Source organism: Phocoena sinus, chromosome 19 (genome assembly GCF_008692025.1).
Source record: "Phocoena sinus isolate mPhoSin1 chromosome 19, mPhoSin1.pri, whole genome shotgun sequence".
In the NCBI taxonomy this organism is placed as follows: domain Eukaryota; kingdom Metazoa; phylum Chordata; class Mammalia; order Artiodactyla; family Phocoenidae; genus Phocoena; species Phocoena sinus.
The window spans coordinates 17,529,653-17,556,128 of record NC_045781.1 but is presented as its reverse complement, the minus strand read 5'-3'; the positions used below and the strand labels follow the sequence as shown (position 1 = coordinate 17,556,128).

General features: G+C 43.6%; 1 protein-coding gene across 1 annotated transcript in view; it reads left to right on the top strand.

Moving 5' to 3' along the window:
- The window catches only part of WDR88 (WD repeat domain 88), a 38,761-nt gene that overhangs the window by 3,272 nt on the left and 9,013 nt on the right, over nt 1-26,476 (top strand). Inside the window, exons 2-6 of the mRNA XM_032611823.1 lie at nt 10,531-10,641; nt 15,171-15,259; nt 16,351-16,414; nt 18,972-19,110; nt 20,510-20,639. Coding sequence (XP_032467714.1) covers nt 10,531-10,641; nt 15,171-15,259; nt 16,351-16,414; nt 18,972-19,110; nt 20,510-20,639 — 533 coding nt within the window. The remainder of the gene's footprint in view (nt 1-10,530; nt 10,642-15,170; nt 15,260-16,350; nt 16,415-18,971; nt 19,111-20,509; nt 20,640-26,476) is intronic.

The window sequence follows — 26,476 nt, the reverse complement described above, 5'->3', positions numbered from 1 at the left end:
AAACAACAAAAAAGTCAGAATTAAGAACTGGAGTAAGAAAAAGCAGTTTAGAATAAACAGAGGGGAGCAGTGACTGAAAACAGTACACCTTGGAAGTGTTTATACAGCAAGGTTAATGCAGTTGTTTAGCTCAGTGAAAATGTTAACAAATTATCTTTTGAAGTGAAGGTGCACAATGCAAGAATAATAATGTTCCAGATGATTTCATCCAACAACCTGAGATGGTTTGCTAAAGAACATTCTCCATGATAATTCTTCATTCTTGGCCTTTAAACAAGGCACATTCACACATGGATGTGTCACCAATTTTAAAAATAATTGGCTCAAAACCTCTCCTTGGCTCCCTGGCACATTTAAGAGGAAGTCAGGAGATCTGACCATGACCTTCCAAGCCATTTCGGCTCTACCTCATCTCTCTCCTCTTCCATCTGACTTGCTGACGTTCAAGCCCGTCTGTCCGGCCTCCGGTGTCCTCGTTTTGTCCCCCTCCCCCAGAGGGGGCGGATGTCTCTCCCTGCCCTCGGTCTGAAGCAGCGCTCACCTGGCTCTGGCCCTAACCTGGCATCGCGTGCCGCCTGTGCAGTGGCTGCCCCATCTCCCACCCTGGCCTCTGGGAGCAGGAGCCCGCCAAGCGCACTCCTGGTCTGGGGTCTTTGCTCCCCGGTTCCTGCTGCACCGCGGCACCGCGATCAAGGCCCGGCCAGGGAGGCGCAGGCAGATTTGTAGAACATATTTGTGGGACGCTACATATACCTAAAAAAGAGCTCACATTTTTTGCTTTTACAAACATCGGACTGTCTTCTGAATATGCTAGTTTTGTTAGGGCCTCGGACAATGTACCTAGAGTACAAGAGTGTGGAACTTCTCTGCGTGGCTCCTGGGGCTCCCTCTCCATAATGCACTCCAAAAGTACTCTGCCCAGAAAGGTCCGGAAGGGGGTGGAGGGATTTCCCCGCTCTTGCTGTTTTCCCATACCAAAGTTCTGTTTTTGTGATGAGAAAAAGAACGAAGCCCCGAGAGCTTTGCCTCGAGGCAGAGACAGCTGCAGAGCAGGGAACTGAGGGTCGGCTGTCTCGACCCCAAGGCGCAGGCTTTGGTGGTGGAGCCTGAAGCAGACCACTGACCGGGTCTCGTCCTGGGCCCCGCAATCGGCCTGGGCTGCGGGCAGCCTGCAGTCCAGCCCCCGCCCCCTGACCCGCCCCCCCCGCCACGCGCCTGCCAGGCCCCGCCCCCTGACCCGCCCCACGCCCGCCGCCTGGCTCAGTTTGCCTGCGCCCCCTGGCGGCCCAGCCCCGACCTGGCGCCTCGCATCTCGTCTGCTGGCGGCCCAGTTCCTGTCCCACCTCTCCCAGCTACCCAGAGCCGAAGGGCCGTCTCACTCCCGCCTTCCCACAGCCCCGTGTTCCCCACAACCCCGAAACCGCTCCCCTACCCTAGACCCCCGCCTCCCCTCATCCCTGCACCTCGGACTTTACTCGCCTCACCCCAACCTTGTCCCCCCATACTGGCGGCAGAGCCTCAGATCCCTCCTCCCAGCACTGTCAACTTAAAGAAAAATGCACAGTGTAAAGTTACCAGTTCACTTTTATTCCTGGACCTTACTGCAGACTGTAGCATGGGAGACAACCTCTCGGATAGCTCTGAGGGACGGCTCCAGAGAGGTAAGGGAGGAGCCAGGGTATATGAACATTTTGCTGGGAAATTACTGCTGATCACAAAGAACAGCCGTCTCAGGTTAATGATTTTAGTGCTTTTCTGTGTATGGGAAGAAGATGGAAAAACTGGCATCATTTAAATGTGCCGTAAGTACGCGTCTTAACCATGTAGGGGCTGGTGTATCCAAAGCACAGAATGCTTCCTGTTTTTCTCTGTCTTGAATTCCCCTCAGGTGCACTGTCTGTGGGCCACTGCAGTGGCTAATGGCTTGGTCTTTGTAGAACTGGAAGAGCAGGCAACATTTTTTTTCTTTGCGGTACCCCTACATCCTGGACACCTCCCTACCCCCTGTGCTGATATTAGTAATTTGTGTTCTCTCTCTTTTTTTCTTAGCCTGGCTAGAGGCTTATCAATTTTATTGATCTTTTTAAAGAATCAGCTTTTGTATTAATTGATTTTCTCTATTGATTTCCTGTTTCCAATTTCACTGAATTATGCTGCAATTCCTAGTATTTTTTTTCTCCTACTTCCTTTGGATTTAATTTGCTCTTCTTTTTCTGTTTTCTTAAGGTGGAAGTTTATATGATTGATTTTAGATTTTCCTTCTTTTTTCATGTATGCATTCAATGCTATAAATTTCCCTTTAAGCACTACTTTCACTGCATCCCACAAAGTTTGGTAAGTTGTATTTTCATTTTTGTCTAGTTCAAAATATGTTAAAACTTTAAAAATTTTATTTATTTATTTTTGGCTGCATTGGATCTTCGTTGTAGGTGCATGGGCTTCTCTCATTGCCGTGGCTTCTCTTGTTGCAGAGCCGGGCTCTAGGTGTTCGGGCTTCAGTAGTTGCAGAGCGCAGGCTCAGTAGTTGTGGCACACGGGCTTAGTTGCTCCACGGCATGTGGGATCTTCCGGGACCAGGGCTTGAACCTGTGTCCCCTTCATTGGCAGGCGGATTCTTAACAACTGGTGCCACCAGGGAAGTCCCAAAATACGTTAAAACTTCTCTTGAGATTTTTTCTTTGGCCCATGTGTCATTTAGAAGTGTTAGTCTCCATGTATTTTGGTATATCCCAACCATCTTTCTGTTATTGAGTTCTCGTTTAATTCCATTGTATTCTGAGAGTAGGCATTGTATGATTTCTGTTCTTTAGAATTTGTTAAGGTGTGTTTTATGGCCTAGAACGTGTTCTATATTGGTGAATATGCCATATGAGTTTGAGGAGAACATGTATTCTGCTGTTGCTGGATGAAGCAGTCCATAAATGTCTGTTATATCCCGTTGATCAATATTGTTGAATTCCTCTGTATTCTTACTAATTTTATGCCTGTTGGATCTGTCCATTTCTCATAGAGAGGTGCTGAAATCTCCAACTATGATAGTGGACTCGTCAATTTCTCTTTGCAAGTTTAGTAGTTTTTGCCTCACATAGTTTGATGCTCTGGTGTTCTGCACATGCGATTAAGGATTACCATATCTTCTTGGAGAACTGACCTTTTTATCATTATGTAATGTCCCTCTAGCCCTGATAAATTTTCTTGCTGTGAAGTCTGCTCTGTCTGAAATTTTTGATAGTGTTAGTATGGTATATTTTTCTTCATCCATTTACTTTTAATCTATATGTGTCTTTATATCTAAAGTGGGTTTCCTGTAGACAACATATTGTTGGGTCTTGTTTTTTGATCCACTCTGACAGTCTCTGTCTATTAATTGGTGCATTTAGACCATTCAAAGCAATTGTTGATATAGTTAGATTAATAACTACCATATTTGTCACTGTTTTTTATTTGTTGCCCTTGTTTTTTGATTTTTTTTTTTTTTTTTTTTGGCCGTGCCACGCGGCTTGCATGAGCTTAGTTCCCTGACCAGGGATTGAACCCATGCCCCCTGCATTGGAAGCACAGAGTCTTAACTGCTGGACCTCCAGGGAAGTCCCTGCCCTTTGCAGTTTTAATTGAGTATTTTATGTGATTTCATTTTCTCTCCTTTCTTAGCATATCAGATGTACTTCTCTTTTACTTTTTAAAGTGGTTGCCCAAGAGTTTGCATTTATACTTTACATTTATAGTTAATTCAAGTCTACTTTCAATAGCCCTACACCACTTAATGGGTAGTGTGGGTACCTTAAAGTAACAAAATATTTCTAATTCCTCCCTCTTGATCCTTTCATTGCTGTCATTTATTTCATATATACATATATATGTAGTTGCTATTATTATTTTGAACAAACTATTATCTGTTAGATCAATTAAGAATAAGAACAATTAAAGTATTTCTTTTACCTTCACTTTTCTCTTTTTTTGATGCTCTTCCTTTCTTTATGAAGATCTGAGTTTCTGACCTATGTCATTTTCCTTCTCTCTAAAGAACTGTTAACGTTTCTCTCAAGGCAGATCTACTGGTAACAAGTTTCCTCCGTTTTTGTTTGTCTGAGGAAGTCTTTATTTCTCCTTTACTTTTGAAGGATAATTTTGCAGGATACAAATTTCTAGGTTGGTGATTTTTTTCTCTCAATACTTAAAATATTTCAGTCTATTCTTTTAAAAAGTATATATATATTTATTTATTTATTTTTGGCTGTGTTGGGTCTCCGTTGCTGCGTGCAGCGAGCAGGGGCTACTCTTCGTTGCGGTGCGCAGGCTTCTCATTGCGGTGGCTTCTCCTGTTGCGGAGCACGGGACTTAGGTGCGCAGGCTTCAATAGTTGTGGCATGCGGGCTCAGCCGTTGTGGTGCACAGGCTCAGCCGTTGTGGCGCACGGGCCTAGTTGCTCTGCGGCATGTGGGATTCTCCCAGACCAGGGCTCGAACCCGTGTCCCCTGCATTTGCAGGCAGACTCTCAACCACTGTGCCACCAGGGAAGTCCCCAGTCTCTTCTTACTTGCATGGTTTCTGAGGAGAAGCTGGATGTCAGGCTTATCCTTGCTCCTCTATAGGTAAGGTGTTTTTTCCTCTGGCTTCTTTCAGGATTTTTTATCTTTGATTTTTTGTAGCTTTAAAATGATATGTGTAGGTGTAGTTATTATTATTATTTTTTTTTCATTTATCCTGTTTGGTGTTCTCGGAGCTTCCTTGATCTGTGGTTTAGTGTTTGAAATTAATTTGGGGTAAATTCTCAATCATTATTGCTTCAAATATTTTTTTCTGTTCCTCTCTCTCTTCTTCTGGTATTCTTGTCATGCATATGTTACACCTTCTGTAGTTGTTCCACGGTTGTTGGATATTCTGTTCTGTTTCTTTTTTTCCCCAGTCTTTTTTCTTTCCAGTTTTGGAGGCTTCTATTGAGATATCCTCAAGCTCAGAGATTCTTTCCTCAGCCATGTTTAGTCTAATAATAAGCCCATCCAAGATGTTCTTCATTTCTGTTATGGTGTTTCTGATCTGTAACATTTCTTTTTGGTTCTTTCTTAGAATTTTCATCTCTCTGCTAACATTGCCCACGTGTTCTCGCATAACTGTCTACTTTATTCATTAGAGCCCTTAACATATAATCACAGTTGTTTTAAATTCCTGGTCTGATGCTTCCAACATCTGTACCATATGAGTCTGGTCTTGATGTCATATTTGTGCTTGACCCTTCAAACTGTGTTATCTGCCTCTTAGTATTTCTCGTAATTTTTTGTTTTTTGATGGGCAGACATGATGTACTAGGTAAAAGGAACTGCTATAAATAAGCTTTTAATAATGTGGTCGCAAGGTGTGGGGTGTGGAGAAGCGTTCTACAGTCCTATGATTAGGTCTTTTAGTGAGCCTGTGCCTCTGTATTGTGAACTTCACATGTACTGTTTAGTCTGCAACCCTCACCCCTCGCTTTCATGCGGAATAGGATGGCTAGAGGGGGCTGGGGCTGGGTGTTTCCCTTTCCCCAGGACAGTTAGTCTCCGAGAAAATCCAAGCAGGTTCGGCTCTGGTTAGTTTCTCCTGAGGGCGGAGCTTAAGAAGGACAGGATGCTGTGGCATATTTCAGGATGGTTCCTTTTCCCTTTCCCTGCTGGAAGCACGAGGGGACTTCTCTCCAGCTCTCACTGTGAGGATTAGGACTGTTCCTGGAGGTAACACTCACAGAAGTGTGGGGAACCCAGTACCGCAGCTCTCAGAGTTGTCCACGCTGAGCCTTCAGCCGTTTGTCAATGACAGTTCAGGTTTCCCTATCCTGCCGTTGGTGCCCGTGGAGGTTGCTGCTCCTGGATTTCTGCTCTGGTAACTTGGAATTCTTTGTATTTGCCTGTCTATCTCTCCAATTTGGCGGGCAGCCATTCGCCTTGTGACCTCACTTCTCTTATGGATCTAAGAACGGTTGTTGATTTTTCAGTTTGTTCTGCTTTTTCCTTGTTGTGACGATGGAGCGGTGACTTCCAAGCTTCTCACATGCCATATCGGAAGAAGTCCTTCATTTCTTTTTTATTGGCTAGTAATATTCTATTGTGTGGATATGCCTCATTTGATTTATTCATTCGCCAGTGGATGGTCATGTTTGGATTGTTTCCAGTTCATCTTTTCAATTTTTAAAAACTTGAAGTGTGGTTGATTTACAATGTTGTATTAGTTTCTGGAGTAGAGCAAAGTGATTCAGTATGTATATATATTCTGAATATATGTTGTATATATTCTTTTCCATTAGAGTTTATTACAAGATGTTGAATATGGTCCCCTGTGCTATACCATAGGTCCTTGCTGTTTATTTTATATATAGTAGTGTGTATCTGCTAATCCCAAACTCCTAATTTATCCCTCCCCTCCTTTTCATCTTTGGTAACCAGAAATTTGTTTTCTATGTCTGTGTGTCTGTTTCTGTTTTGTAAATAAGTTCATTTGTATCTTTTTTTTAGATTCCACATATAAATGATATTTGTCATTCTCTGTCTGACTTACTTCACTTAGTATGATAATCTCTAGCTTCATCCATGTTGCTGGAAATGGCATTATTTCATTCTTTTTAATGGCTGAGTAATATTCCACTGTATATATGTACCACATCTTCTTTATCCATTCATCTGTTGTTGGACACTTAGGTTGATATCATGCCTTGGCTATTGTAAATAATGCTGCTATGAACACTGTGGTGCATGTATCTGTTCGAGTTAGAGTTTTCATCTTTTCTGGATATATGCCCAGGAGTGGGATGGCCGGATCATATGGCAACTCTAATTTTAGTTTTTTGAGGAACATCCATACTGTTCTCCATAGTGGCTGCACCAATTTACGTTCCCACCAACACTGGAGGAGTGTTTGCTTTTCTCCACGCACTCTCCAGCACTTATTATTTGTAGATTGTTTGATGATGGCCATTCTGACTGGTATGAAGTGATACCTCATTGTAGTTTTGATTTGCATTTCTCTAATAGTTAGCGATGTTGAGCATCTTTTCATGTGCCTGTTGGCCATCTGGATGTCTTCTTTGGAGAAATGTCTGTTTAGGTCTTCTGCCCCTTTTCTTTTTTTTTTTTTTTTTGTGCTATGCGGGCCTCTCACTGATGTGGCCTCTCCCGCTGTGGAGCACAGCCTACAGACGCGCAGGCCCAGCGGCCATGGCTCACAGGCCCAGCCGCTCCGCGGCATGTGGGATCTTCCCAGACCAGGGCACGAACCCGTGTCCCCTGCATCAGCAGGCGGACTCTCAACCACTGTGCCACCAGGGAAGCCCCTGCCCCTTTTCTTGATTGGGCTGTTTGTTTTGTTTTTGTTGTTGAGTCGTGTGAGCTGTTTGTATATTTTGGAAATTAAGCTCTTGTCAGTTACAGCTTCGTTTGCAAATATTTCCTCCTACTCCATAGGTTGTCTTTTCATTTTGTTTATGGTTTTCTTTGCTGCATAAAAGCTTATAAGTTTGATTAGGTCCTATTTGGTTATTTTTGCTTTTACTTCTTTTGCCTTGGGAGTCTGACCTAAGAAAACATTGCTATGATTTACATCAGAGAATGTTTTGCCTATGTTCTCTTCTATGAGTTTTATGCTGTCATGTCTTATATTTAAGTCTTTAAGCCATTTTGAGTTTATTTTTTGTGTATGGTGTGAGGGAGTGGTCTAACTTCATTGTTTTGCATGTAGCTGTCCAGCTTCCCCACGCTACTTGCTGAAGAGAATGTGTTTTCTCCATTGTATATTCTTGCCTCCTTTGTTGAAGATTAATTGACCATAGGTGTGTGGTGTTTCCAATTTTTGATTATTATGAATAATATTTCTATGAATACCCATGTTCAAGTTTTTACGTGGACGTTTGGTTTCATTTTTCTTAGGTAAAAACCTAGGAGTAAAGTTGCTGAATCATAAGTTAACACATATATTTAAATTTTGAGGAATTGCTGAACTATTTTCCAAAGTGGCTGCACGATTTTACATTCACACCAGCCCTATATGAGAGTTCCGAGTTCTCTTCTTATTGTCTGATTTTTTTGTTTTTGGTTTTGTTTTGTTTTGTTTTGTTTTTGCGGTATGCGGGCCTCTCACTGTTGTGGCCTCTCCCGTTGCGGAGCACAGGCTCTGGACGCGCAGGCTCAGCAGCTCACGGGCCCAGCCGCTCCGCGGCATGTGGGATCTTCCCAGACCGGGGCACGAAACCATGTCCCCTGCATCGGCAGGCGGACTCTCAACCACTGCGCCACCAGGGAAGCCCTATTGTCTGATTTTTTGATTACAGACATTCAACTAGGTATGAAGTGGTAGCTCAATATGTTTCTTTGTTTGTTTGGTTTGTTCTGTTTTTTATATTTAGGTGCTATAATCGAATGTCTTTTTTCCCCCAGTTTTATCGAGGTATAATTGACACACGGCACTGCATAAGCTTAAGGTGTACAACATAATGTTTTGACTTACATACATCACGAAATGATTACCATAATAGGTTTAGTGAACATCCATCATCTCATATAGATACAACATGAAAGAAATAAATAATTTTTTTTTCCTTGTGATGAGAACTTTTAGGATTTACTCTCTTTACACAATATGGTTTTGATTTACATTTCCCTAATGGCTTAAGATGTTGAGCACATTTCCAGGTGCTTATAGATGATTTACATATCTTTTTTGGAGAAATGCCTATTCAAATCATTTGCCTATTTTACAATTGGATTGTTTGTTTCTTTATTGTTGAGTTTTAAGTGTGTTTTATGTATTTTAGATACAAGTCCCTTACCTGGTATATGATTTTCAAAAATGTTCTTCCATCGTATGGGTTGTTTTTCACTTTCTTGATGGTGTCTTTTGAAGCACAAAAGTTTTTTATTTTGATAATGTCCAGTTTATCATTGTTGTTGCTGCTTGTGCTTTTGTTGTCATATCTAAGAAACCACTGACTAATGCAAATTCACAAAGGTTTACACCCATGTTTTCTTCTAAGAGGCTTGTAATTTTAGCTCTCACATTTAGGTCTTTGATCCATTTTGAGTTAATTTTTGTATATGGTACGAGGTAAGGGTCCAACTTCATTCTTTTGCATGTGGATATTCACTTGTCCCAGCACAGTTTGTCGAAAAGATTTTTCTTTCCCTTTCTAATTATCTTGGCACACTTGTTGAAAATCAGGTGACCAAAAGTATGAGTGCTTATTTCTGGATTCTTAGTTCTATTTCATCCATCTATATGTCTCTCCTTATGCTAGTACTACACTGTCTTGATTACTGTCTCTTTGTATGTTTTAAAAATTGTTTTGAAGTTGGAAATTGTGAGACCTCTACCTTTGTTCCTTTACAAGATTTTTTTTTGGCTATTCTGCTTCCCTTGAGTTTCTGTATAAATTTTAGGATTGAGGTAAGAGGTAGATGGGCCCCTGGGCTGAACAGCTGGTTTTTGTCAAGTGGATTACAATCGAAGCTTTGTTTTCCCTGGACACTCCAAGGACGAGGTTAATGGCAGGAGCTGAGCTCTGCTGGAGTAAAGAGATAAGATGACCACTCCTGAGGTCAAGGAAAACTCCCTGACTGCACAGGTGCAGAAAGACTCCTTGGGGTTCAAAAAGGAGGGCCCACCATCCCATAACAGGTGACGCCAAGCCTCCACAACCCTCTGCGCTGGAATCTATCTTGACAAAACGATGTGCATGCATGTTGGGGAGTGTCCTAGAACAAGTCAGATGTGGGAAAAGAACTAAGAAAGCTGGCCAAAGGTAAACAAAGATGTGGAAGAACTGCCCCTATATAAATCATTTAACCGCCTCTTTACTGCACTCCTCCTCATTAGGGGAGACGCCCACAGTCTTTCTCTCCAGTTGTGTATTTCTGCCTTGCTTCTGTCTTAAATAAACAAACTGTTTCTCTGTGTGCTCTCCCACTTGTTGTGCTGTGTCTCTAATAATAAACTTTGGACCTGTTTTTACAATTTTTGCCCCTTTGAGAAATTCATTTTTCAAATGGGGCAAGGGCCAGGGGAACTTTGCTTCTAGCCTCTAGCCCCTGGTGGTCTAGCGACTAGGATTCCTGATTTTCATCCAAGCTGCCCAGGTTCAATTCCTGGGCAGGGAACTAAGATCTCTCTTCAGGACCGCTCACTGCTGTCTCTCTGATACCAGGATCAGCTTGTCAGTTTTAGAAAAGAAGTCTGCTGGGATTTTGATGGGATGGTGTTGGATCTGTAGATCACTTTGGAGGGTATTCTCATCAGAATAGTAAGTCTGCTAATCCATGAACGTGGGTTGCTTTTGCATTTATTTAAGTCTTTTAAAATTTATTTTAACAATGTTTTGTAATTTTCAGAGTATAAGTATTACACTTTTTTGGTTAAATTTATTCCTATTTTGGTGCTTTTGTAAATGCAATTTTCTTCTTAATTTCTTTTCTGGATTGTTCATTGCAAGTGTATAGGAATACTATTGATTTTTAAACTATTGATCTGGTATTCTGCAACCTTCTGAACTCATTCAGTCTATCCTTTTTTCAGATCCCATTTAAAATTATGAGGGGACACCAGCACATTGTGAGTTCCTGTCACTTCTGTGTGGATGACACAAAGGTCCTCAGTGGCTCCTATGACTGCACCGTGAAGCTGTGGGTAGGTGGCCCAGTGTTAGGTGGAAACAAAACGTCCCATAGGCTTGTGTCTCCTCTTGTGGAGAGTTCCCCGGTACTGAGTTCCCAGACATTCAAGGATCCCAAAGATTTGGAGAGACCTTTCTGAGCAAAGTGCAAGAAGAAGCAGCAAAGTGAGGGCTCACCCTAGTTTCAAGTCACCAGAGAGAGATGAAGTTAGTGTGTCTGCTGTCAACCTGTTAATTTAGAAACAGTGGGAGCAGGGATGGAGACCACTGGACCAGGAGCTCACCACCTTTTGTTAGAGGCTGTGCCTGAGACCTCCTGGGGGTCTCTGAGCTGTGTTATCTCTCTGGGCCTCCTTCTCATTTGGAATATTCAGTTCCATCCACAGAGATGGTATTACGGCTAGGCCTAGGGGATCACAAGAGGACAGAAAAGTGGCCAGACCTGGGACCTGTCCATGAAGGGTGATTGGGAGAGGTAGGCCTGAGCACAGGTCAGTGCCACAGGGCGCAGGAAGCAGGGGCAGAGGAACAGGGATGTGATGGTCAGATGAGGTTACAGAGAGGTGGCCACCAAGAACTCTTCCAAAGTCTTCTGGGCATAGCCAGCAGACTCTAGTGGGCCTGCTTGGGGTCACTGCTGGTCAATCGGGAGTGGGTGAGGAAGGAGCGGGGCTGGGAGATGGCAATGGCCATCAGGGGCCAGGCCACAGATGACTGTGTGGCTGGGGCAGGGCCCACTGGGGAGGACAGTCAGTTCTGAGTTTTGCTGTCTCATCTGGCTTCAGGGGCAGGAGGGGGACAGGGCGGAGTGAGTCAAGGCTGGTTCCTGGGTTCTGGTTTGGGTAACTAGGTGAAGGATAGCTCCTTACCCTCCAGATCACCTTGGAGGAGCATCTTCTGGGTCATCTTCTGGGTCTTGGCGGGTACCAAGCCAGGCAGACTGGGCAGGAGGGTTTGGGGCTATCCACGCGGTTCAGGCCCCGCATTAGTGACCTACCAGCTGTTTGACCCTGGGTGGTTACATGACCTCCCAGGCTTCCCTAAACCTCCCCAGGCCTCACAGGATCAGCTGTGTGCTGGGGCCACCCCAGGGCCTGCCTGGCCCATACCAGGTCCCGACAGATATCCACTCTCTCCTCTTCTGTGGCCCTTAGCCACCCCCCCATCCCCACACCCAGCCCCATGATCTTCTTGTTGGGAAAACCACTGCTTCCTCTGGGAACCCTAAGCCCTTTCCCAACCCTCTGGGATGACTGAGAAGGCCTGGGGGTGAGGGGGTCTCTGCTGGTTGTCACCCAGGGGGAGGGGGGAATGGTGACTTTCCAAGTGTGCATTTTGCTTTGTCATCTTCAGATGCTTCTCATGTTCTTCTCACCTTTTGAGTCAGTGGAAGGACTCTCAGGGGTTTCTGTCTGTTTTGGCCGGAGGGCTTCTGTCTCTATAAGGGGATATCTGCCTGTTTTCTTTTTTTGTCCCAAGATTAGGGACCATCCATCAAGATGTCCTTGGCTCCCACAGCAGCTTCACTGCCCTGGCTCCCTACCTACTCCGTGCCCCATCCAGGACCCCGTCACTTCAGCCTGCCCAAGCGTCCTCAATACCTGACTTTGCTCACAGCCCCACCCCCTGCCACCACCTTCTCCAGCTGCCCCCTCCGTCCCTCTGCCCTCCTTCACACCTCCACCCCTAGTTGCAGAATCACTAGTTCTCTGGTCTCCCTGCCTTGGCTGCCCCTCCAATGATCCTCTTTCCCCCTCCTGGCTCTCTTTTCCCCATCTTTTTCTCTGCTCCTGGCTCCTCCTGTGGCTCTCCTTGCCCCAGCGGCAGCTCGTGGCGTGAGCCCTCCCTCAGGAGATGACTAAGCCATTACCCTGCGCATCACCTTCTCTGTCACAGTATCTTGGGCAAGTGTCTCCTCGCCTCTCCCTTCTCTCCTCCACTCTCATCATCTCCCATCTCCAGTCCTTCCTCTCAACCCACCCAAAGCCAAACTTCTGATTTAGTCTTTTAAAAAGGTCCCTTTCCCCTACCTGTAGATCACTGTGAATAGTTTAGAAAGACCATAAATGTATGAAGAAGCTGAGAAAAACGTATTCTTAGTCCTGTGCCCAGTCTCTCTCGAATATGGTACATCTCTTTCCAATCATTGTAAAAAAAAAAATCACTGGTAGTTTTTCTCATACTATGAAGGTAATATGGTTTTATCACCAAAATACATAAAGACACAAAGAAGAAAATAAAACATCATTCCATGAACCCTGAGTTAACTACCATGAAAATGTTGGAGTGTAGCTTTTCTTTTTCCTGTTCGCACATGTATACACACATTTATGAAATTGAAACCATACAGAAAAACTGTTTATATAATCACAGTAAACTTGGGCTACAAATATTGTCACATCTCCTTTATGTTTCTAACCACTTATTAGAACCCCTTCCTCCCCATTCATTCAAAGTCCAACCAACATCCCCCCTTAAATTATCTGAGTCCACAGAAAGAATTCCTGGTTCCAAATGCCCGGTGAAGGGGGAACTATCTTTATTTGTCTTCTCACACCCCTAGCCAATGGCCCATTTATTTCAAGAAACATCCAATACAAAACAGAGACATTTCCACTGTCTTTGGAATTCACTAACAACATCTGGCTTGTATTGCCGTATATTGAATATCTCCTGCCAGATCATTCATGACTGTGCACATTTTCCAAGAGAGTTATCTGTCCGTGGTTGCTATTCCTCCTCTTGGCCATATGGCAGCACTATTGAACGCTGAATCTGCACAGTCCATTCTAGTTCTGCCCTTAACTGGCCCGGGGCCCTGCACAGACCACCGTGGGCCTCAGCCCCAGGCCCCACGACAATCATTTTCTTAGTTCCCGGACAATGTTTGTCCTAGAGCAACACACCAGCCAGGGAGGCTGGATCACAGGCTGTCAGAGCCAGCCCTTTCTTCCCAAGCCACGAGGCCTCCAGCCTGAATGTGTCCTGCTCCCATGAGTTCTTCTCTGGGATCTCTTCCTGTCGGTGGGCTTTGATTAAGGCCTGCTGGGTTCACCCAAACACAACTCCACCGTTTCAAGTTTCACGGAGCAGGGGTTGGGGGACTGGGTCTGTGCAGAAAAGAGTTCGCACGGTAGGCCTGAGACTGCTGTCCTTGGAAAGGCCCACTGGCAAGGCTGGCCTTGGCTGGCGTCTGGGAACTTGACTGGTAAACAGTGTTCTATAGTCATATGAATCTTTCCCTAAGTGATAAAGGGGCCTCACAGACGGTTTGTGCAAACCACGTGGTTGATGCTGTACACCGGCTCTCCTTCTGGGAGTCCGTGTCACCCGACCCCGGTAAAAACCTGGGCCCCGAGGTTCAGGTGCGTCTCCCTGGTAGACGGCACCTCACACATGTTGTTACAGCTGGTTGCTGCAGGAATCAAGCATGTCCCGTGTGACCCACAGAGACTCATGCAAGCAGTGCCTGGTTTCCTCTGGACCTCACCCCGTGTACGCTTCCCTTTGCTGATTTTGCTTTGCGTCCTTTGGCTGTAATAAATCTTAGCCGTGAGCATGACTATATTCAGAGTCCTGTGAGTCCTGGAGAATCACCAATCCCGGGGGTGGTCTTGGGGACCCCTAACACAGGGTCCTTTGCCTCCCAGCAGGCTTGGGGTCTTCATGCAAAGTGGTCTCTGCATATCAGGACGAATTGTCCCAGGCCTGCCCTGGTCAGGCCAAAAGCTCCCCCAACCGGGCACCATAATTTCATATAACAGTGCAAGGCCTTTCTATGAATTCGCTGTCTTACTAATAACATTTGTTTCAAGGGGACTTTCCACCCCTGCTTATCCTGAAAAGCTGTGGACACATTTCTTACTGAAAGTATTTTATCTCCGCCGCAGCACGCACCCTTCGCTTTGGTACCCCGATTGTTCCCATCCTATTGTCAGTTATTACCCTGCTCTGTTCTCATCCTATCCTGCAGTTATCTCCCTTCAGTGTGATCAGAGTTGCTTGCGCCCCACTGTTGGGAGTGCTCAAATTTGTCTTAACTGCCCCCTTTAGGTGGACACAGACTGTTGCCGGTGTGTTTGCCGTCTGTCCCCTCTAACACGTGACAAACATTTTTCATGCATGCCACAACTCAGATTCTTTCCTTAAGGGAGACCCCCTCAGGATAGAATTGCTGGGTCAAACAGTGGGAACTTGTAAAAAGTTCTTGAAAGATCTTGCTAGATTTTGTGGCGCCTCTTTGGCCGGTGGAGAATGAGAAAATTACCCGTTTGCAGCTCTGCCCTCAGAGCCGCCTCTTTCCATCGGCCACTGTGGGATCGAGGGGGAGTTTTCCCGGGGTTGCCGGCGAGGGTGTCCTTCCTGCTTTGGGGGTGGAGGGGAAGTCCTTTTGCCCCTCTGAGCTGGGTGAGAGTCATAGGGCAAAGTTCTCAGGTTCTCAAGGTTCTCAGACAAGCCCAGGGCTGATGTTGAACTCAATCACAGCTTCAGCCGACACCTCAGTGACCTCTGGCCCTCTCCCCCTCTCTCCTGCTGATCTGAGGATGCCGTGGATGGATCTATGGTTCGGAATTTTGAGCCGGGGCCCGGAGCTCCTGTTTTAGAATGCAGCGTCACGGCTGACAGCAGAAGGTGACTTGCCCTCATTTTACTCTGGTCAGGAAAGTGAGAGGGAAGAGTAGGCCAGCACACAGCACGCTCGGGTCAGTTCACTGTCTCTTAAGCAAATACCCAACCTTACTCCCATATATCGGTCTCATGGTTCCCATCTTTTGCTGTGAGAATCAAGTAGATGTGATAACTCTTTGAAAATTTAAAATGCTAAAAAGGCAAATTTTATTGTGGCTAAAGCCAGTCTGAATGTTCTTCACGGAGTTTATTTCCTGCAGTCACACCTGTGGACTGGGTCAGCTGCGAGGCTCACTAGCGGTTCAGTCCAGGACCTCATTTCACAGGGGAAGCTGAGACGTAGGAAGAAGAGGGAAGCCCAAGCTGTCACCTGGGGAGCGTCGGGGCTGGGAGGCAGCCTAGGGGCTGGGAGGCAGCCTCTGGGATGCACTTGAATTTACCCCTCACACAGATGTGAGACGGGCCTTTAAAAGGGGATTTGCTTTAAAGTGGATTCACTTTTATCCTGAGTAGCAGCTACAAAATTAGTCTGCTAGTGAAAACCAGTGTGGGAATTTAAGTTTCGTGGGAATTTATCTTACATAGAGGACAGAGATTGTCACAGAAACATGCAATATAAGAAGACAAGGGTACACTTATATTATTTTACTAAATGTACAAGAAAGCATTTCAGAATGAGATGAGCTACGAAAGTCTTTTCCTGTAAAAATATAGACAAGTGACCAGAGAAAGAAGTGACTGATCCTTGTGAGTTGTAGCTCCTTCTAGAAGAAGACAATTACAGGACAGAAGAAATGATACCTTTAATGCCCCAGATATAAAAGAACGTATTTGTGTGACTGAGGGATTAAGGAAGAGAATGGTGCTGTGGTACCTTCTGTGTTAGGGGCTCTCTGTTTTCACTGAGAACCTGTGTTCTCCGGTGGTGGGGGGGGGCGCTCATGGAACATCTTTAGGAAGATTCAGGTATTATTTGCAATCTTGGTCCTAAACTATAGAAATTTTCTGTAAAAATTTCCTATTTTTTTTTCATAGAAACCACAGGCATAATAATCTGGGTCATTAAGACCCTATGTTTGTCATTTTATTTCCAGAATTATTGCAGCATCTTATGACAAAACAGTGAGGGCTTGGGACCTTGAAACAGGCAAGCTGCTGGTACGTATGCTTTGCCCTAGTGGAGACATCACAGCGCAAGGTCTTTTTGTAAAATTAACTTTTATGGGAGTATAGTTGCTTTACAATGTTGTGCTGGTTTCTACTGTACAGCAAAATGAGTCAGTTATACATATACATATATCCCCTCTTTTTTGGATTTCCTTCCCATTGAGGTCACCGTGGTGCACTCAGCAGAATTCACAGCACAGGGTCTTGACTGGGCCTTAAGTGGCCTTGAGCTGGGCATGGAGTGTGAAGGGTAGCCAATCTTTCAGGAAAGGAAAATTTTCTCAGGGACCCAAAATGATGGAGGGTGGGCTTCAGGGAAGGGAAGCTTTCTGAAGCAGGCAGAAGAGGGCTCTCTTTGAGGGATGGGGAGGATGTGGAAGAAGGGAAGAAGTGGAGGTGGGGGTGGGAGGTGGCATTCCAGGTGGAGGGAACTGCATGGGAAAAGAGACCCTTCCCTAGGGATGTCTGCTTTTGATGGGGCAAGAGGCAGAGCTGAGGCTTTGGGACAAAGGCCATGCACGTGGCCAAAGCACGAGGCTTCTGGGCCCTTCCCAATCTGTCCTCCATCTAAGAAGTTACCACCATCCATCCATCCAAACTGGCCCGATATCCCCATCTCTCTTCTGCCTGGTACCCAGGCAGCCCTGACACTGCTCCAGGGGTTCCTCAGGGTCTCCTGTCCCATCCCCATCGCCCTTCCCCCAGCAGCTTCTCATCACCTCTCCTCTCCCTTCCTCCTCTTTTCTCTCCTTAAAAAAAAAAATCTTCCTTCCTGGTGTGAAGATCAATTTATACTCATTGTAAACAATTTTTGGAAAGACAAGATAAGCCAAGTTCAAAAAAACAAACACAGAAACCTTAAAACAACTCCCAGAGATTACAATTAACACCTTGGTGTCTCTTTTCCTATACACATGTTAAATGTGAACACGGGCAAGTATATTCTGTTGGCAACATAGTGTCATTATATACTAGCAGATATAGGAGCATCAGTTACTCCTGACTTTGAGCATTTTCCCAAATGCTTATTTCTAATTTATTTATTTGGCTGCACCGGGTCTTATTTGCGGCATGTGGGATCTTCGTTGCTGCGTGTGGCAACAAAGTTGCCACATGTAGGATCTAGTTCCCTGACCAGGGATCGAACCCCAGCCCCCTGGGCCCCCTGCATTGGGAATACTGGACCACCAAGGAAGTCCCTATTTTGTTTTTAAATAAGTCCATTTGTATCATTTTTTTAGATTCCACGTATAAGTGGCATCATGTGATATTGGTCTTTCTCTGTCTGACTTACTTCACTGAGTACAATAATTTCTAGGTCCAACCGTGTTGCTGCAAATGGCAATAATTCATTCTTTATGGCTGAGTAATATTCCATTGTATATTTATACCACATCTTCTTTATCCATTCATCTGTTAATGGACTTTAGGTTGCTTCCATGTCTTGGCTATTGTAAATAGTTCTGCTATGAACATTGGGGTGCATGTATCTTTTTGAATTAGAGTTTTCAACTTTTCCAGATATATGCCCAGGAGTGGGATGGCTGGATCATATGGTAACTCTGTTTTTAGTTTTTTAAGGAGCCTCCATACTGTTCTCCACAGCAGCTGCACCAATTTACATTCCCACCAACAGTGTAAGAGGGTTCTCTTTTTCCACACTCTTTCTGTTATTATTCTGATGATGGCTATTCTGAACAGTGTGAGGTGATACCTCATTCTGGTTTTGATTTGCATTTCTCTAATAATTAACGACATTGAGCATCTTTTCATGTGCTTTTTGGCCATCTGTATGTCTTCTTTGGAGAAAGCCCTGGTTTCTTTTATGACGTAGTCATACAGTATCCCTTCTGCCATATTGTATTCAAAGAAATGGGTCACTAAGTTGAGCCCACACTCTTGCGGCAGGTAATTAAACTCCAGCCTGTGGAGGGAGGACTATCAAAGAATTGGTGGGCATATTTAAAAACCTTCACAATGGCAATACCATAATTTAGAACATACAGAGAGATCCTCCTTTCCTAAATATGTTGAGTAGCTCTTCGTCCCAAGGGGCTGAGGCTGTAGGGTCTTGTCCACAGGGCAGACATTCAATAAACACTTACCAAACTGAACAAGAAAAAAGTTGGCCAGGGGGCATTCCCTGGCGGTCCAGTGGTTAGGACTCTGCGCTTTCACTGCTGAGGACTCGGGTCCGATCCCTGGTCGGGAAGCTAAGATCCCACAAGCCACTTGGTGCAGCCAAAAGAAAAAAAAAAAAAGAATAAAGTTGGCCATTACTAGAACCTTGCTGCCAGTTCTGCTAGGTGCTTGCTATCCTTGTTCATCTGTCCTAGACACACATTAATTACATTTATTAATTAAAAATTAATTCATGAAAACTAAACAAACAAAAATTCAGTTCCTTATCTGCACCAGCCTATTACAAGTACTCCATGGCCACATGTGGCCAGTGGCTGGCATACTGAACAGTACATAGAACATTTCAGAAAGTCCTGCTGGAATGCTGGGCTAGAGAGAAAACCTTTGGATTGTTGCCCTATTTCAGTGGAAGCTCAGTCATGAAACCTTCATAGTCTCCTGTAAGATTTCCCCCGATGGTAAATACGTGGTCTCAGGCTTGGATGTGGACCGTGGAATATGTATAACAGACGCGGAAGACACCACCACCGTGTCCCACATCAAAGGTGAGTTTGCGTGGGCTCCCTGCTCTATTCTGTCTGTGGTAACAGCCACTTGTCACTTGACAGACAGTGACTTTCGATTGCTTTGTTTGGTGAACCTGCAATGCTATGAATCACATCATTAAATATGGGACATTGATTGATAAATGCACAGGCAGTTAAAACTAAGACTGCTTAAGGATTTTCCGTTCAGTCTCGTGCTTGTAATAAATGAAGCAGTGCTCTGCTCCAACCTCACGTGGACATTTAAAGCCCAATTCTTTATTGAGTCCCAGCCTTCTTAACATTTTGATCTGTAATTTTTAAATATAAAAATAATTATCACAATGATTATTAATATTGCACATAAAGTATTTATTGTCGTGTTTTACAATGCTGATGATTTGCAATATTATTATTATTAATTGTCATGTAGAAAGAAACAAATTCAGACAATTAGAAAAAGAACAGAATGGCATCTCCTGAAAAAAAAAATCATCGTATGTCAATTTCCCAGTTGTAATCCTATGTAATGATTATGCAAGATGTTATCACTGGGGGAAACTGGGTGATGGGATCTCTGTATTATTCCTTACAACTGCATGTGAGTTAACAGTTATCTCGTTAAAAATTACATAATCATTGTAAAAAAAAAATTAGTAAGTGTGTAAAGTAAAAAGTGCAAGGCTGCCGTACCTCTTTGGACTCTCCCCTGGAGGTACATATTATTAACAGTACATTGCTGGGTGCCCTTCGTGTGTGTGTGTGTGTGTGTGTGTGTTTGCACACACACAGTACTACTTCCCACGTGCATTTAATGTATTTTTATCAGCATGGCACCGTGATAGGTGCACTGCCCCACAGCTTGCGTATTTCCTTAATGTATCACCGCACACTCCACCTCTCCTCACGCTCGGAGTTCTAGCTGCACGCCACGCCCCTCCGTGCTCTGTCCCCACGCCGGACCCACGCTCGGAGTTCTAGCTGCACGCCACGCCCCTCCGTGCTCTGTCCCCACGCCGGACCTTGGCGCGTGCTCTTCCTTCTGCCTAGAGCACTCTTCCTTTCCTGCTTCCCTCCATAACTTTTAGGTCCCTTCCTCGACCTCTCGGGGCTGGGCCAGGCTTCCTTCTGCTGGCTGGGAGCCGTGGCACATGCTGCAGATCGTTGCCTGCTCAAGGGTGTCTCCGCATCCACGTGGGCGCTCGGCAGGGACAGCGGCAGGGGCAGGGGGCAGTGCTCCTTCTCCAAAGCCTGGCTCACGGCAGGCACTTTGTGTGAGTGCAGAGTCCCTTGTGAAAACCAGAGTTGCATCTCTGTAATATTGTCAGTCTAGGGGAGCAGGGTGAGCCTCTGCCTCCCTTGGAGCCTGTGTCCCAGAGTATGGAACGCACGGTAACGAGTCACTTTCCTTGTGCCTCAGATCATCACAGGATGTCGGTCACAGCGTGCTGCTTTGACCCAGACAGCCAGAAGGTGGCTTCCGTCTCACTGGACAGGAGCATCAAGATCTGGGATGTGACATCCCAGGCCACGCTGCTCACCATCACCAAGTGAGGAGGCCCTGCGAGGCCGGGCAGCATCCTGCAGCGGGGAGGTGGGTGGGAGTCCCCCCTTCACGCCCTCCTGGATTCGGCCTGTGCCCCTTTGGCTCCCCAGCTGGTGTCAATGTAGGACATCTCCAACTATGGTCCGCTGGTGCTGTGAGGAGGCTGGAGATGGAGAAAGGGAAGGGGACAGACAGGCAGGGGGAAACCACTAGCTGTGGTTCCTGGGCTGGGACGGCCCTCAGATGCATTCATTTCAGTGTGACCCAACACTGGTAAGCATTGGGCAGTGTTACAGGGACACCTGTACCTGACAGGTACAGGACAGCAGGCAGGGACACCTGCCCTGCTCCTTAGACCTACTCCGTGGTGGCAGTGAGGAGGGTGACACAGCAGAAGCAGCCGCAGCTCCAGCTGTGGGTGTCACAATCCACTCCACTTTGTTTCCCCAAGGAGGGTGGAAAGGGAGCTAAGGAAAATGTCTATTGGTATATTGGATTGACCCACATTTGTGAATTTTCTGGAAATGTAGCTTTTAGCAAGAAAACATAGAGACAAGGATTCTCAGGGCTACAGGACAGGGCTGGCTTCATGGCATGAACCTCTGAAGTTACACAGAGCTCCACACACAGAAAGTCTCACACTTGATTTCATGCTCTGCCATTGATATGTTGAAATTCTTCATTTTTGAACAAGGGACCTTGAATTTTTTATTTTAAAAATATGTAATTTACTTTTTGAAAATGTAAAGCGTGCAACACAGTACACAATTTAAAAGGTACAAAAGGATATATAGTGAAAAATCTCTCTCTTACCTGTCTCGTAACCATTGTTTCCCCAGAAGCCATCATTCTTCCCCCTTCTTTCCTGCCTGCTGGCTGCCTTCCTTAACAGCTTTATTGAGATATAATTCATACACATCATACAGCTCACCCATTTCCAGTGTACAATTCAGTGGTTTGGGGGATATTACATTATTATTTTTTTAATTGTGGTAAAATATAGAATTTTAACCATTTTCAACTTATTTCACTGACATTACATTTACAATATTGTGCAACCATCACCACTTTCTATTTCCAAAACCCTTGTATCACCCAAACCGAAACTCGGTACCCATTAATAATAATTCCCCACTCCCCGCAACCCTAGCCCCTAGTAACCTCTGTTCTACTTTCTGCCTCTATGAATTTTCTTATACTAGAAATTTCAAATGAATGGAATCATACATTATTTGTCCTTTTGTGTCTGGCGTATTTCATCTAACATAATGTAGTTTTTTTTTTTAACATCTCTATTGGAGTATAATTGCTTTACAATGGTGTGTTAGTTTCTGCTTTATATCAAAGTGAATCAGCTATACATATACATATATCCCCGTATCTCTTCCCTCTTGCGTCTCCATCCCTCCCACTCTCCCTATCCCACCCCTCTAGGTGATCACAAAGCTCCGGGCTGATCTCCCTGTGCTATGCAGCTGCTTCCCACTAGCTGTCTATTTTACATTTGGTAGCGTATATATGTCCATGCCGCTCTCTCACTTTGTCCCAACTTACCCTTCCCCCTCCCTATGTCCTCAAGTCCATTCTCTAGTAGGTCTGCGTCTTTATTCCCGTCTTGCCCCTAGGTTTTTCATGCCCTTTTTTTTTAGATTCCATATATATGTGTTAGCATACGGTATTTGTTTTTCTCTTTCTGACCTACTTCACTCTGTATGACAGACTCTAGGTCTATTATGGACACTTAGGTTGCTTCCATGTCCTGGCTATTGTAAATAGAGCTGCAATGAACATTGTGGTACATGACTCTTTTTGAATTATGGTTTTCTCAGGGTATATGCTCAGTAGTGGGATTGCTGGGTCGTACCGTAGTTTTATTTTTAGTTTTTTAAGGAACCTCCGTACTGTTCTCCATAGTGGCTGTATCAATTTACATTCCCACCAACAGTGCAAAAGCGTTCCTTTTTCTCCACACCCTCTCCAGCATTTATTGTTTGTAGATTTTTTGATGATGGCCATTCCGACTGGTGTGAGATGATATCTCATTGTAGTTTTGATTTGCATTTCTCTAATGATTAATGATGTTGAGCATTCTTTCATGTGTTCATAGGCAATCTGTATATCTTCTTCGGAGAAATGTCTATTTAGGTCTTCTGCCTGTTTTTGGATTGGGCTGTTTGTTTTTTTGATATTGAGCTGCATGAGCTGCTTGTAAATTTTGGAGATTAATCCTTTGTCAGTTGCTTCATTTGCGACTAATTTTCTCCCATTCTGAGGGTTGTCTTTTCGCCTTGTTTATGGTTTCCTTTGCTGTGCAAAAGCTTTGAAGTTTCATTAGGTCCCATTTGTTTATTTTTGGTTTTATTTCCATTTCTTTAGGAGGTGGGTCAAAAAGGATCTTGCTCTGAGTTATGTCATAGAATGTCCTGCCTGTGTTTTCCTCTAAGAGTTTGATAGTGTCTGGCCTTACATTTAGGTATTTAATCCATTTTGAGTGTATTTTTGTGTATGGTGTTAGGGAGTGTTCTAATTTCGTTCTTTTACATATAGCTGTCCAGTTTTCCCAGCGCCACTTATTGAAGAGGCTGTCTTTTCTCCATTGTATATTCTTGCCTCCTTCATCAAAGATAAGGTGACCATATGTGCTTGGGTTTATCTCTGGGCTTTCTGTCCTATTCCATTGATCTGTATTTCTGTTTTTGTGCCAGTACCATACTGTCTTGATTACTGTAGCTTTGTAGTATAGTCTGAAATAAGGGAGCCTGATTCCTCCAGCTCCATTTTTCTTTCTCAAGATTGCTTTGGCTATTCAGGGTCTTTTGTGTTTCCATACAAATTGTGAAATTTTTTATTCTAGTTTCGTGAAAAACGCCATTGGTAGTTTGATAGGGATTGCATTGAATCTGTAGATTGCTTGGGTAGTATAGTCATTTTCACAATGTTGATTCTTCCAATCCAAGGACATGATATATCTCTCCATCTATTTGTATCATTTTTAATTTCTTTCATCAGTGTCTTATAATTTTCTGCATACAGGTCTTTTGTCTCCTTAGGTAGGCTTATTCCTAGGTATTTTATTCTTTTTGTTGCAATGGTAAATGGGAGTGTCTTCTTAATTTCACTTTCAGATTTTTTCATCATTAGTGTATAGGAATGCAAGAGATTTCTGTGCATTAATTTTGTATCCTGCTACTCTACCAAATTCATTGATTAGCTCTAGTAGTTTTCTGGTAGCGCCTTTAGGATTCTCTATGTGTAGTATCATATCATCTGCAAACAGTGACAGCTTTACTTCTTCTTTTCCGATTTGGATTCCTTTTATTTCTTTTTCTTCTCTGATTGCTGTGGCTAAAACTTCCAAAACAGTGTTGAATAATAGTGGTGAGAGTGGGCAACCTTGTCTTGTTCCTGATCTTGGTGGAAATGGTTTCAGTTTTTCACCATTGAGGATGATGTTGGCTGTGGGTTTACACCTACTTTCTGGAGGGTTTTCATCATAAATGGGTGTTGAATTTTGTTGAAAGCTTTTTCTGCATCTATTGAGATGATCATATGGTTTTTATTCTTCAATTTGTTAATGTAATGTATCACATTGATTGATTTGCGTATATTGAAGAATCCTTGTATTCCTGGGATAAACCCCACTTGATCATAGTGTATGATCCTTTTAATGTGCTGTTGGATTCTGTTTGCTAGTGTTTTGTTGAGGATTTTTGCATCTATGTTCATCAGTGATATTGGCCTGTAGTTTTCTTTCTCTGTGACATCTTTGTCTGTTTTTGGCATCAGGGTGATGGTGGCTAACATAATGTTTTTAAGGTTTATATATGTTATAGCCTGTATTAGAATTTCATTCCTTTTTATGACTGAACAATATTCCATTGCATGTATATACCACATTTTGTTTCTCTATTTATCTGTTGAGGAACACGAGTTGCTTCTGTCTTTTAGCTGTTGTGAATAATGCTTCAATGAACACTGGTGTACAAATATCTGTTCAATTCCCTTCTTTCAATTCTTTTGGCTATATATCTAGAAGAGGAATTTCTGGATCATGTGGTAATATTTTGTAAAGCTTTTTGAGAAACTGGCACCTTGCATTTTAATCTTGCACTGGGCCCTGCAAATTATATAGCTGGTCTTACTAGAGAAGTTTGAAAATTCATAATCTCAACTGATTTTGAAGCTTGCAAGGAATAAACACAAGTACTTTGTTATAATTTTTTTGCATCAGTTGTCAAACATAATTTAGAAAACTCAAGAGGAGAAGGAAAATCTACTATATTTACCCATACTTTTGCTTACCATGTTCTCTTTTCTGATATTCCAAGTTTCCTTCTTTAACCATTTTCTTTCTGTTTAGAAAAATTTCCTTTAGCTATTCTTTTAGGGTAGGTCTGAGGGCAACAAATTCTCTTTGTTTTCCTTCATCTGAAAATGTCTTGATTCCTCCTTCAATCCTGAAGGATATTTTTTTGCTGGATATAGAAATCTGTGCTGACAGTTCTTTTCTTTCCTCATTTGAAAACTGTCATATCACTTTTTTCTGACCGCCATGGTTTCTGATGAAGAATCCAATGCCGTTCAAATAGTTTTTCCCCTATAAGTAAGGTGTCATTTCTCTTTCATTGCTTTCAAGATTTTTTTCTTTTTCTCTACTTTTCAAAAGTTTAATTACAATGTGTCTGTGTATAGATTTCTTTGGGTTTATCCTACTTGGGCTTCACTCCGCTTTTTGAATCTGTCCTTTGCCAAGTTTGGTAAAATTCTAGACAATTTCTTTGATTATTTTTTCAGCTCTATGTTATTTCTCCTTTTCTTCTGAGATGCTGATTACCCAAATGTTAGGTATTTTCTTATAGTCTCACGGGTTTCTGAGGCTCTGGTTTTTTTCAGTCTATTTTTTGGATTGGTTAATGTATATTGTCTGTCTTCATATTTACTGATTATTTCCTCTGTCTTCTCCATTGAGGGTTTTTGTTGCTGTTGTTGTTTTTGTTATTGTATTTTCAGTTCTAAAATTTCCATTTGGTCATTCTTTATACCTTCTATTTCTTTGCTGAGGCTTTCAATCTTTTTGTTTATTTCAAGCACGATTGTAATTGTCCATCAAAGCATTTTTGTGATGGCGGCTTAAAAATCCTTGTCAGATAATTCTAACATCTGTGTCATCTCAGTATTGGCATCTGTTGACTCTCTTCCCCATTCATGTTGAGATTTTCCTAGCTCTTAGTATGATGAGTGAATTTCAGTTTCATCCTGGGCATTTTGAGTATTGCATTACGAGACTCTAAATCTTACTTAAATCTTCTGTTTTAGCAGGCTACCTCATTAGAGCCTGGCAAGGGTGGCAGTCTAGACTCTAGACTTTGCTGACAGGGGTGGAGATGGGATTGCAGTTTTTCCCAAGATTTTTCACTGGAGTAAGGCAGGCATTGTATAAAGGTTTTCTGTCTTACTAGGCTATCCCTTTGGCTAGGGAGAACAGGCTTTTCTTGGGAGCTTTTTATCCAGTCCCTATTGTTTTGGGGGTTGCAGGCTTTCCCAATACCCAGTCCAGGATGTAAGAAACAAAAAGAAAACTACAGGGACTCAACAGCATGCCATCCTTGGGTCCCAAGATCCTTAGCTGGTCTGCCTTCTCTTCTCCACCTTTTGCAGTCTTCTGTTTGCTTTATAAATGCCCAGGGTTATTAGCTGTACTTTAAAAAAAAAATAAATTTATTTATTTTATTTATTTATTTTTGGCTGCATTGGGTCTTCATTGCTGCACGCGGGCTTTCTCTAGTTGCGGAGAGCGGGAGCTACTCTTTGTTGCAGTGCATGGGCTTCTCATTGCGGTGG